At 40.9% G+C, this 12,863-nt stretch overlaps 1 protein-coding gene across 1 annotated transcript in view; it reads left to right on the forward strand.

The window, feature by feature from the left end:
• Positions 1-12,470, forward strand: part of si:ch73-105b23.6 (fibrillin-3) — a 31,070-nt gene extending 18,600 nt beyond the window's left edge. The window contains exons 13-24 of the mRNA XM_028604128.1: positions 320-556; positions 637-789; positions 1,551-1,729; positions 2,859-3,051; positions 3,156-3,275; positions 3,355-3,474; positions 5,494-5,514; positions 5,660-5,721; positions 6,046-6,238; positions 7,274-7,402; positions 7,727-7,862; positions 11,652-12,470. Of these exons, the coding sequence (XP_028459929.1) occupies positions 320-556; positions 637-789; positions 1,551-1,729; positions 2,859-3,051; positions 3,156-3,275; positions 3,355-3,474; positions 5,494-5,514; positions 5,660-5,721; positions 6,046-6,238; positions 7,274-7,402; positions 7,727-7,862; positions 11,652-11,793 (1,685 nt within the window). The 3' untranslated portion in view covers positions 11,794-12,470. The remainder of the gene's footprint in view (positions 1-319; positions 557-636; positions 790-1,550; positions 1,730-2,858; positions 3,052-3,155; positions 3,276-3,354; positions 3,475-5,493; positions 5,515-5,659; positions 5,722-6,045; positions 6,239-7,273; positions 7,403-7,726; positions 7,863-11,651) is intronic.
• Positions 12,471-12,863: the final 393 nt, after the last annotated feature.

Genomic DNA, 12,863 nt, shown 5'->3' on the forward strand with positions numbered 1-12,863 from the left:
AAATAGCAAAAGTCGCGACCACCACACGTGAGTATAAATCGCGCGTGTATACTGAACGTTTTAGTTTTCAGTCTGGTTGGTGGAACAGCTAAAAGGTTTTGACCAGCTGATCTTAGAGGCCTGGCTGGGCTGTAAGGGGTTAACAATTACAGTAGTGAGTCAGGCCTCTCTCCGAGTTCAAAGCTAATCCAGTTTGACCTCACATTATCCTGCAGTCCGGTACGATTTCTTTCATGTAGACCTTATATGGGTTGTTTTACACAGCTACACCTGTCCCTACCATCCTCATCTCTGTACCCGTGTGGATGTGTGTTTCTAGGGGCAGTCCCTGTCCCAGAGAGCCTGTTGTTCTCTTCGCCTCCTCTGGTTCCACTGGAGCCTGTCTCCTCTGAGCAACTGCTGGAAAGCGCCAGTCCTGCTGAGGTGGAGGGCCTGAGGAGAACCTGTGAAGGCAGCATGCAGTGTGTCTACGACACGCTAGCAACCGGCAGCTCTGACCTGGGCCTGCGGACTCTGGACGCCAAGAAACAATATGACAATCAGGCTCTGATCTATGGTAAGATGGCTACACTATTTTGGAAAGGTTTTTTAATGTTTTCACCATTGACCTGTACTAATTTGATTGCGGTCCGCTAGGTAACATGCCTCCCATAGTGAAAGGGCCCGCAGTGATCCGCGGTATCGTCAACTCCACAGTCAACATTCAGATTGTCGCTCAGGACCCAAATGGAGACCCCATCACCTACTCACTGCTCAACCCCAGGCCTCCACGGACTTCCATAGGCAGCAGTGAGACACTCACACACTTTTCCCTCAAATCCTTATACCAAAGAGAGCCCCGGTCGTTACAGATGGCGTAGTCTTGCTTTGCCAGACCCTCCTCCACAGCGCTGCGGAGAACGGTCTGGCTATAGTCCAAACAGCATTCCGGGATAGGAGAAAAACGTGCTCTGGTTTATTGGCATTTCTTTAAACCAATCACAATCATCTTGGGCAGCACTAAGCGCTGGACGGAGCAAAGTAGCCTCGGGAAGGAACTTGTTTTGGTTGGAATATGTGTACAGTAGAGGCCAAAAGTTTGGACACACCTTCTCATTCAATGCGTTTCCTTTATTTTCATGACTATTTGCATCGTAGATTAGCCACCCTTTGCTTTTTTTGATAACTCTGCAAACCCTCGGTGTTCTCTCAATGAGCTTCATGAGGTAGTCACCTGAAATGGTTTTCACTTCACAGGTGTGCTTTGTAAGGGAATTTTTTCCCTTATTAATAAAAAAGCAAAGGGTGGCTACTTTGAAGAATCTAAAATATAAGACATGTTTTCAGTTATTTCACACTTTTTTATTAAGTACATAATTCCGTATGTGCTCATTCATAGTTTTGATGCCTTCAGTGAGAATCTTTTGGCAGATGGGAAATTTCAGAGTCGAGTCAGTGGATGGATTACACACACAGAGAGACACGCACAGGCACACGGAATGATCTGTATTTTTACTAACATTAATACAATAAATACCGTTGTAAATGTATAACTGTCGCCTTGTCTCCAGGTGACGGCATCCTGACATGGACGCCCCTGACCACACAGCCAGTCCAGCTGACCATTAAAGTCAGAGACGAGCTCACTAGCTCCCTGTTCACCCCCATCCTGCACGTCTGCAACTGCCTCAACGGAGGGTCCTGTCAGTACGACAGCATCACTAACAACTACCAGCAGGGAACCTTCCAGGTACATTTTGTCCTTGTTATAAATCCAGTGCAACAATTCCCTCACTCTATTCCTCACCTGACATACAGAGCTCCATTTGAAAAATGTGTGCTGATGTTGACCCTGAACAGGTTAGGCTAATTAAGTGACCTCATCTGAAAATATTTAAGTACAATAATAAGGGTATAAGGGTGCTTCAAAGCTTCTTTTAATACCATCCTTTGTGAAAAGGCATGAGCATGAAGCTGTCCAACAACTTGCTTCATCAATGGATGAGCCCCAATCTAAACCATTTCATTTGACCCATTTAGGTTTAAAGTTTAGGTGTGATAATAATACGTGTGTTATGTGTAAAAATGATAAAGAACCAACAGCGCATCACATCATTAAATGCTCTCATAGATTTGAGAATGATTTCAAGTGGTAGCCCTGGATTAAATCCCTCAGATGACAATAAATAAAGGCCCTGATAGAATTCACACAGCAGGCACAAATTATCTTTTCATCTTAGATTTTTTTTTTTATTACATGATTTTTGTTCCAAATAAACGCTTTACTGATTTTAAAAAAATTTCTTTATGATGAAAGCCAACCGGGTTTAAGAAATCATTATAGGGAGTTCCTTCTTCAAACAATTCCCTAAAATAAAACATTAAAAATTTGAGTGAGCTGTACTGGTTTAATAATTTAATTTTAGTCTTCTGTTCACTATAGTAAACAATTTATTGAGGTCAGGTTATTTTTTAATGCCATCTACTTGACTGCATGGTATATTTGGCTGTTCAAATAAATGTTGTGATGCATTTTTCAGGAAGTGTTTCTGACCGACATGGTCAGACAGAGACACACAGACATCCTGTTGGCTCATTAAAGGCACTGTTTCTAAATACGGGCTGTGTGTATTCCTCTGTGGATAAATCCTTTTGATACTTTCACTGTATTTATGTAGCACATTGACCTGCTTTATAACCGAAGAAGATATGGAAATCTCCCTTTTTTTACAATATGGGAACTTGGTGTTAATGTGGTCAGGGAAAGAGAAACGTTGGTTATTCAGATCCACACATAGAGTGTGGGTCAAGTTGTATCTTTTTTGAATGTTGCAATATTTTGTCTCTGTTCCTTTCTGTTCATTATTCTTCCCTCTCAGGTGGTAGGATGCCTGTGCCCGAAGGGATTCACTGGAAAGTTCTGTGGGAAAACTGCAGACATATGTCAAGGCAAACCCTGTTTTCGAGGAGTGCAGTGCAAGTCCGAGTCAAAGCCTGGCCAGTTCACCTGCGGAGAGTGTCCCAATAATACTGTCTCTGGGGGAAAACAGGGATACAAGTGCTTTGAGTATGGTCAGTGGCACTTTGTGCAGTCGCATTGTCAAGTTCGGAGGATAAAGAAATGAAGCCAGACAGTGTAATTTATGTAATTCTTGCTTCTCTGTATACCTTCTCAGACATGTGCAGCCCTCCTTTCCCCTTCCCCTGCCACAAAGATGCCGACTGCCTCAGCACGAAACAAAGCTTCACCTGCACATGCAAGCCTGGCTTTACAGGAGACGGAGGCAACTGCACAGGTACTGAACACCCAGCACTTCAGTATGAATAACACCACAATGATTTACAATGTTTTGACCGTCTTTGTCTTTATTGTAGATATAGATGAGTGTGCAGCGCTCACAACCTGTCCCAACGCTAAGTTTGAATGTAAGAACAAGCCCGGCTCTGTGGAATGCATCTGTAGATACCAGAAGACCAAGGACACTGATGGATGTGGTATGTGCACAATCATACATGTTCGCTATCATTTAGCCAGCAGCTGACTATTTTATCAGTTACACTCAGTGATGGAATGTAACTAAGTACTGATTTACTCAAGTACTGTACTTAAAGGAACACGCCGACTTATTGGGACTTTATCTTTTTCACCGTATCCCCTAGAGTTAGATAAGTCCATACATCCCCTTCTCATCTCCGTGCGTGTCGTAACTCTGTCTGACGCCCCCACCGCTAGCCTAGCTTAGCACAGATCCTGGAGGTAACCGGCTCCATCTAGCCTAGCTTAGCACAGATCCTGGAGGTAACCAGCTCCATCTAGCTTACTGCTTCCAATAAGTGATAAAATAACGCCAACATGTTCCTATTTACATGTTGTGATTTGTATAGTCACAGCGTGTACAAATAACAAGCTCACATGACACACAGCCATCGTCTAACCGTACACATACTGGGAACTATATTCTCAGAAAGGCGAAGCACTGCTACTTCTGCTACTTGGGCGGAGTGATTTGCTCGCAGCACCTGAGAAGCCCCGTGGTGAGGAGCAGAGAGTAACAACGGGTGCTTTTCAGGTGTTGGGCTAATCACTCCGCCCAAGTAGCAGCGCTTCGCCTTTCTGAGAATATAGTTCCCAGTTTGTATACGGTTAGAAGATGGCTGTGTGTCATGTGACCTTGTTTTTTGTACACGCTGTGACTATACAAATCACAACATGTAAATAGGAACATGTTGGCGTTATTTTGTCACTTATTGGGAGCAGCAGGCTAGTTGGAGCCAGTTACCTCCAGGATCTGTGCTAAGCTAGACTAGCGGTGGGGGCGTCAGACAGAGTTACGACATGCACGGGGATGAGAAGGGGATGTATGGACTTATCTAACTCTGGGGGATACGGTGAATAAGACAAAGTCCCGATAAGTCGGCGTGTTCCTTTAAGTAAAAATGTTGAGGTACTTGTACTGTACTTGAGTATTTTCTTTTCATGCCACTTTCTACTTCTACTCCATTACATTTCAGAGAGAAGTATTGTACTTTTTACTCCACTACATTTATCTGACAGCTTAAGTTACTAGTTCCTTTACAAATTAGGATTTTTGCCCACAAAACACATGTAGTTTATAAAATATGACAATAAAGTATCTTTAACCCCTGAATGATATCTTATTATTAATTAGGATACCCAACGATATACAGGCCTACAAGTCCAGCTGAAATGATTAGACCACTAAACACAGAACAGTCCTGATGATACTCATGTGATACTAAGTACTATTTTCAATGCTGGACTTTTACTTGTAACAGAGTATTTTTACAGTATGGTATTAGTAAGTTTACTTAAGTAAAGGATCTGAATACTTCTTCCACCACTGGTTACACTCACAGGTTATAGAAGTCCAAATGGCATTGTTGGTTGACATGTTTTTTTCAATTCATTTACTTGGCCCTACAGGGACTCTAGATGCTAGAAATAAACTTCTCTAGAGGCCCTATGGGGCTAAAATGTACTTTGAAAGCCACAACCACACAGTACTTGTGCACCTATGCAGGTGTTCTTGCTCATTTTCCCTGATTAGACCTCTTCTTAGAACTCACGCTACATTCATGTCACGTGTGGGATGGAGGGTAAAATGGGAAAGATTCCTATGGTTATGACTTAATGACATTTAATGACCTTTTTTAAACATAATATTTGAAGAATAATGAAATGTCTTGAAATATCAACATAAATACGAATAACTAATATTCAAGCACAAAATATGAAGTCCGCCCCTGACCTTTGCAGAGATCCAATAAGCCAGAATAACTGAAACTGCCCGTGTGAGTTGCTTAGCTCTGATAGAGCACATCATGTGCAGTGTAGTTGAACTATTAAAATGGCTACACCTATATTATAAACTCTCACTGCAGTGCTAGTTTGTTCATTTCTGAAAAGTGTCATTGTGCTCTACAACAGAGTGCACATGTCTTGTGTGCCACCTGAGTATTTAATGTAGTTCTGAATGATGTGTTTCTCTGCAGGTGACTCTGCCAATCCTCCAGGTAAGACCTCACATATGTTTCCGTCTATGGCTTCATTAGCTTTATCATCTTCGCTCATCCTCTGGTGGTGTTACCATGGTAAACATGTCCATATATGGTAATAAGAGATCATCACACAGCGGTTGCTGCTGTTCTGTATCTGCAGGGTTTAATGTGTTCAACGTCTCTATGGACCGGATGAAGAACAGACCTGATGGACTCCAACAGGTGTGTGGGTGTGTGTGTGTGTGTGCGTGTGTGTATGTGGCACGCGCGCCAGTGATGGCTGTTAAAACACCGATTGCCAGACCCAAACGAAATCTGTGAATTTTTTCTTTTAAAATTTTCAGCGATGATCCAGAATAAAAATCTGTAGTTTGGAGATGTGTTAACATACAGAGTTTCTTTTTTTTCTTTTTTTTCTTTTTAAATTCTGCGGAATTCTGCATCCGTAGATTCCATGTGGTCCAGCTGATTGGTTACATGTAACAGTAATAATATAATTAAATGATAGAAAACTAATTAGATAATCGATTTCTTCATCTTCCTCAGCTGGTGGACATTCTGTCAATGGGTTTCCAGAACAAATTCTACAACGCCAGCAAGAAGGATCCAGTGCAGGGCTCCAATTCCGATGTGACAGAGTATCGTATCAACATGTCCAGTGACACCCCCCACTGGTACATCAGAGACTACCTGGCCAGAGTCAGCAGCCACCATGACATCAGGAGCGTAGAAGTTGATGGTAAACTACAAATACTTTTAGTGATTTTTACTTTTGTTCAGCTTCCGCATAATAACTTGAACTAATATGTGGTATGGAGCCCAACAGTGGTTGGTTCCAGAAGTAAAAATCCCATTCATTTTTTTCCATAAGGATTTTGATTATTAGCCATGATGTCTAAACCATCCAAGGTAGACTGACCACAAGCTACGAGGTTGTAAAACGAAGGTCTATGCCCCTGTAGAAGCCAGAAGTTTGTATGATATCAACCTTGTTTTAAGAAGAAAAAAAATTATTTGCAATGTCATAAATAAGTACTACACTATCCACAACCTGAAGCGTAACCGCGATGTCTCTGATTGGTGGAGCTCGCTGTTACTGTGGAAATGTTTACCGCACTTGCGGACGGATTTAGCGAGCTACTACCATTGAAGTCTATAAATGTTTATGTACACAGTCTTGTATCTTTACCGTTTTTGCCCTTTTCAAAATGTTCGGTAACACTTTACATGAAGGTATCTACATAAGAGTGACATGACACTGTCATGAACACATGACACAGTCATGAACACATGAACCCTAACCCTAACCCTAACCCTAACCATAACCATAACCATAACCATAACTTGTCAGGACAAAAACCGAATGACACTTAGTAAAAGAAGCGTTATGTCATAAACGTTTATAACTTGTTTATAATGTTTATGACACGTTCATGACAGTGTCATGTCACTCTTATGTAGATACCTTCAAGTAAAGTGTAATCAAATGTTCTTTGGCGCCGAATCAAATGTTTTATGGTCACAATTCATCTTGTAGCTGGTTGTCTTTGTTCCAGGTTTAAAACTCTTTACATGTATGAGCATTTAATGAAACGTCAATTGAGATACTGAATGGGGAAATTCACTTCCGGAACCAGAGCCGTTTAAAAAGTGGGCGGACACTGTTGAGCTCCATAAAGTTATCGAATACACTGCAACACTTTTTTAATGATGGCAAACTGTTAGCAAGAATACTTCTCTCTCCCACTTGCTGTTGGACTGCCCACACCTACAGATCTGGATGAGTGTAAGTCCAAGGAGGCGATGTGCGCCCACCCTGCCCTCTGCACCAATACTTACGGAGGCTACAGGTGTGTTTGCAATGGCACAACTGACGTGGATAACAGCCAGTCCTGTGTGTTAGGTGAGGATCTGAGCATACTTTACATCCATCCTGCAGGTTCAGCAGTGGCTCCAGGGCTAATAAACTGGCAAAATCAATATTGTGTGCCAAACCCATAAAACATTTACTAGATTAAATGAATTCCCTTCATGACATTTAATAGTGTAGCCATTTTGTAGGCCATGATTTAATAAAAAAAACCTCATTGTATAGTTTTTCACTAACCTGTAAATGACACTCTAACATGTATCCTGTCTTTTCACACTCTTAACACATTCTGTGACTGTCATGAGAGCATTTTATGGGAATGTTTGTCATGACTTGGTTTGACTTGACCCTTTGCAGGCCGAGACAAGGTGAATGCTGTGGAACAAGACCTTGTTCTGGGCCTGGTTCTGGGATTCGGCATCCCTCTGCTTTTGCTGCTGCTCTTGGCTGCGCTGGCCTGCTTCTGCTGCCGCAGGAAGACTGTTACCGGAGAGTGAGTTACACCAGGAGAACATTAAGTAGAATCTTCAAACATCTTTTTTTTATTGTATACATATATTTAACGTGAGGGTTCAGTTGATAACAATATTATACAGGTTATGTTTGATTGAAGCTCCTCCCAAAAACTATATTTTGAGTTAGAAACAGTTGTTGTAGACTTGAAAGGGAAGATACAGTGGTTTCCAATGGTGACCCAGTTTTGCAGAGAAAAAGAAGTATCAAAACATCCATAGAAAAATTCTCAAACCACTCTAGCAGAAAAATCTATTTCTGCTTTTTGAAACCATAACCTCTGTTCCAAAAAGTCAAATTTTTGCCAAAAACATGGCTAAATACAAACCATCTATTTGTCTCTAGCGTGGTTAGCTGTTTACATTTGCTGCACACAACTACGCTTTAATTATTGAATTATCGCACAGGCCATTCCTCAATTACCCACGCCAGGTTTCTCAGGGATTGGCCACATAAGCACAAGACTCTTAGCATCAGTGCTTGTTCTTTTGGCATCAACCTACTGCAATACTTAATGTTTTTTGCCTCACGAGTATAAGGATCTAAGAAAAGCAATGTTGTCTCAGTCGTCTACCATGCTTTCTGGTATGTAACGAGCATTACAGCCTCACTCCAGCCATGCTAAGACTATGTTTCTAGTCGCACACACCTTCAAAACAATGGCTAAACCAGTGGTCGTGCATTAAACTCTAATGAATAGTCTTTAGGTGGGTCAGCAGCCCTTTCAGGCAGGGTGTGGTAGGGTTCATTGCAGATCATCACAAAATATATTGCTGCAGAGGATGAACAGACCACACACACACACACACACACACACACACACACACACACACACACACACACACACAGAGTTACACACTCAGTGTTTCAAGGTACAGTAGTCAAGTAGGTCTGCCCAGAGACAATCCTTTACAGCAACTTGAAGGCTTTAAATCTTGTCCTCCGTACTGCTGCTGCAGCACTGCCTTCTTGTATTTAACTTCTCAGTTGGAGGAAGAACTGCCCACTCTCTTACTATATTAAACAAAAACACTTCCTACTAACAGCTTAATCCAAGTTATGAAACGGCACTAGGGTAACACTGACAAATGTTTGCAAATGGAATATATAGTAAACCAAGGTAATGATGAAGGTAACACATCCATAGACAGTATATAGAATACATCTACAAATCAGAGGTGCTGCTAACTCACAGGAAAACGGCTAAAACAGCATAATAAAATCAGCGATGTCATTTCCTACAGGAATATTTTGACTTTTGGGAAATATTTGCTTACTTATTGAGAGTCAGATGAGAGGATTGATACCACTCTCATGTTTGTATGCTAAATATGAAGCTAAAGCCAGCAGCCAGTAAGCTTAGCTTAGCATAAAGACAGGAAACAGGGGGTAACAGCTAGCCTGGTTCTGTCCAAAGGTAACAAAGTCGTGTCTACCAGCACCTCTAAAGCTCATTAATTAACATATCTTGTTGTTTGTTTAATCTGTAGCAAAAACAACATTTTAAAATGTCACATGGTTGTACTGTATGGGCCGTGGATGGGATCAGTAACTTCCTTTTTGTATGGATTAAACAAAAATATAAAGTGATATACATCATTTTAATTAGCGAGCCTAAAGTCAGGCAGATTTTGTTGCCTTTGGACAGAGCCAGGCTAGCTGTTTCCAGCCTTTATGCTAAACTAAGCTAAGCTAAGCGAAGCTATGCCGCTTCATATTTACCCTACAAATATGAGAATCGGATCAATCTTCTTATCTTACTCTCTGCAAGAAATGTTCCCAAAATGTCAAACTATTACTTTAAATGAATACCAAAACATGGTTTTTGCAATTGTGAGGAGGGGTGCATTTTCTAGCTAGACCACACAGTACAATAAAGAGATCTGAATTATTTAACCACACTTTCAGTTACAGAAACATATCCGATCACAGTAGGATTTCAATACAAAGCTCAATGTACCATGGTAAAAGAAAACATGCTGTAACTGCTAAAGAACATCTCGTATCCAGATGCATGTGTGCGTGCGAACGTGCATTGCAGAGCATCATAATGTGCATGTGTCTTTGGCCCCAGCATGTGTGTCCAGATGTATGGCATCTGTGCCAGGTGTTAGTGGGCCATAGAGACACATAATCCCCCTGATGTCTGGCCTGCTTTCTCTGCCATCAGCAAACTAGACCCTATGGATATAATGGCCTGGGTTAGCGCCAGCATTGTGGGATTATGTTGTTAGATTAGAGTGAATGAGCAAAATGTAGGGTGGAAGTTATGCTGTTGTCTTTAATGAGACAGAGAGATAGAGATACTTGGATTATGTGTTATGATAGAATAAGGTCCCAGATGTATGTGATGTGGTGGAGCAGGAATGATTTGAATTAAATGTTTCCAATGTTCCCATTAGGTACCATCAAATGTAGGTTTTTACAAATGTTTGGCAGCATTGTATCTATAAAATACTATAAAATCAGCATGATATATCAAATATCTGGACCTTGACTACAATTTGAACTAAGCTTCAGTTAGCTTGAATACATTTCACAACATTAACTGTAATCAATGACCAGACAAAGTGTCTGAAGGGTCTCATTGGAAAGAAATGTGCCCCCCACCTTTACATTCTTATATTCCTTATATTCACAGAATGTTTCATGATACACCAGGTTGCACAGCCTGTACCTTATTATCAGAGAGGATTATACATGTTTGCACAAAGAACTACCATAATGATATACAATCCAAAACATCTGAACTGCAAATCTGCGAGTCAGGAGAAGTGGTTTCGGGATGTTTGTTTCATGTTTTTAATCAGCTTTAGCCCCAGTTTTCAGCATCTTTCTACAGAATATCTAGGCTAGAGCCCGCATGAATATTCATAAGTCGCTGAGTACTCCACAACAACTGCTGCCCATCCAAACATTTCCATAAATTGCCTGAAATGACTGTCTACTGTGAAGATGGAGAATTATAGACAGCACTGATCAGAGCCAGGAATTCACTGCCAAAGGTACAAAATGCGCAGAAAAGTCATTCGTGACATTGACGGAGATACAGTATATCACCACTATTAACACTTTTACAGTGCATAATGATCCACGTGGTACAGGCCAAAGACATGAACTCCTTAAATGCAATCAAGAGATAAAGTGCAAGAAATAATATGGATACCACTCTACATATTTGCCACTTGACTGCAGTGTTAGTATAAGTAAACTATATTAGACTCCCGACCAGGTTAGGTGTTCAGAGTAAGTTACCACGGCGATTGAACCCGGTAACAAGGGATCCACCATCGTGATATAGAAAACCCTGGGTTGAACCTGAAGTTACCTCGTTAACGCCAAATCTTGCTTCGTAGTACAGGCTTCTGGAAGCTTCCCAGTACAACCACAGTCTGATCTGCTGGCCCCTGAGGAGCTCCACTGGAGCAGTTGGTGTTAAGTGCCTTGCTCAAGGGCACCTCAGTGGTGTTAATGAGGGAAGGGGCCACCACTGCCCCCATTATACCTGGCCCTAACAAAAACAAACTAAAACTAAATATATAGGCTAAAAACTCAAACTAAACTTTCTGAAAATCTGAAACTCAACTAAAACTAGCAAACACTCTGAAAACCAACTAAAACTAAAATGGAATCCAAAAGTCAAAACAAAAATTAAATTGAATATTAATAAATAATAAACTAATTGAATATTATTATTAGAACCTTGCTTTGACTGCAGTGATTTCTTGTTTACTCCTGCATTCTGATTGGCTTATGTGTTTTCTTCCAGCCTCCAGCACATGATGCCAGACTACATCCAGGAGCAGTACAACCCTCCGCCCTTCAACTACTCCGACCCTGCCCTCCACTACATTACCCACAGCAGCCCACGGATCCTAGACAACTACATACCCAGGCAACGCCACAGATAGTACATACTAAAACCACATACACATACATGCAATTAAACACACAAAGAAAATGCACGGGCTTCTAAACACAAGCGCAAGCACCTTTTGGAACCACCGTATATGTTTTATAAAGACAAGATGAATGACTCTTATTTATATCGTAACAAACAAGTAATTCAACCTGAGTGACTTTTAAAGCCAATTATTTCCAATCCTCTCCGCTGAGCAATGGACTTGCCAAGTTTAAACTGGAAGTTTTTTTCGCCAGGACAACAGTTTACAGTCAGAGTCTGACCCAGCAGAACTCAAGAATCTCTTGGCTGGAGACAGTGATGAAAAGTAAACCACTGCAGTGGTCTTTAGTTTCCAGCTGATACTAGGCCAACAGCCTCCTTGATAGCAACATTAGCGTCAGGCAGAATACCTGGCATCAGGCTCCTGCCCTTGATCCAGTGCATTATGGTTCTAGTCCAAAATGTACAGTAATACATCCATATTTGTATCACTCATTATCACCAAAAGACATAGTTGATTCAATTTATGTGTTATTATTTTTTGCAAACACACAATCCATTAAAAAGCAGGTGACGTGGTTTTCTAAAAGCATTCATCCCACTTTGGGATTACACTCTAAATGATTGTCCACTGCTGGATTGTGTCCCAGTTAATTTAACACAGCAGAGTATTTCAGTGTTTCAACTGGCAGCTGTCTTTTGTGAGGCTGGACTGTCACTGCAAGTTAAAATACATTGTGTAAATATAATGTAAATCATTAAAAGTGCCACTTTAGTAACATTGTGCTGGGGTGATATTATTTCAAGAACATAGCAACTTGGATGTTGGTGTTGTAACCAACATGTCACTACTAGTGGGGGAGCAGAGTGTGATTGTGGCTTTCGGTCCAGGTCCAATCCTTACCAACTCTACCCTGACCTCTGACCTCCCATTGGAGATGAAAATGAATACCACATTTGTCAGAAGCTGCTGATAGTTATAAAAAAATCCACACAGTGTAAAAAAAAAAAAAAATATATATATATATATATATATATATATATATATATATATATATATATGTGTGTTTTCAAAGT

Source organism: Perca flavescens, chromosome 17 (assembly GCF_004354835.1).
Source record: "Perca flavescens isolate YP-PL-M2 chromosome 17, PFLA_1.0, whole genome shotgun sequence".
Taxonomy (NCBI): domain Eukaryota; kingdom Metazoa; phylum Chordata; class Actinopteri; order Perciformes; family Percidae; genus Perca; species Perca flavescens.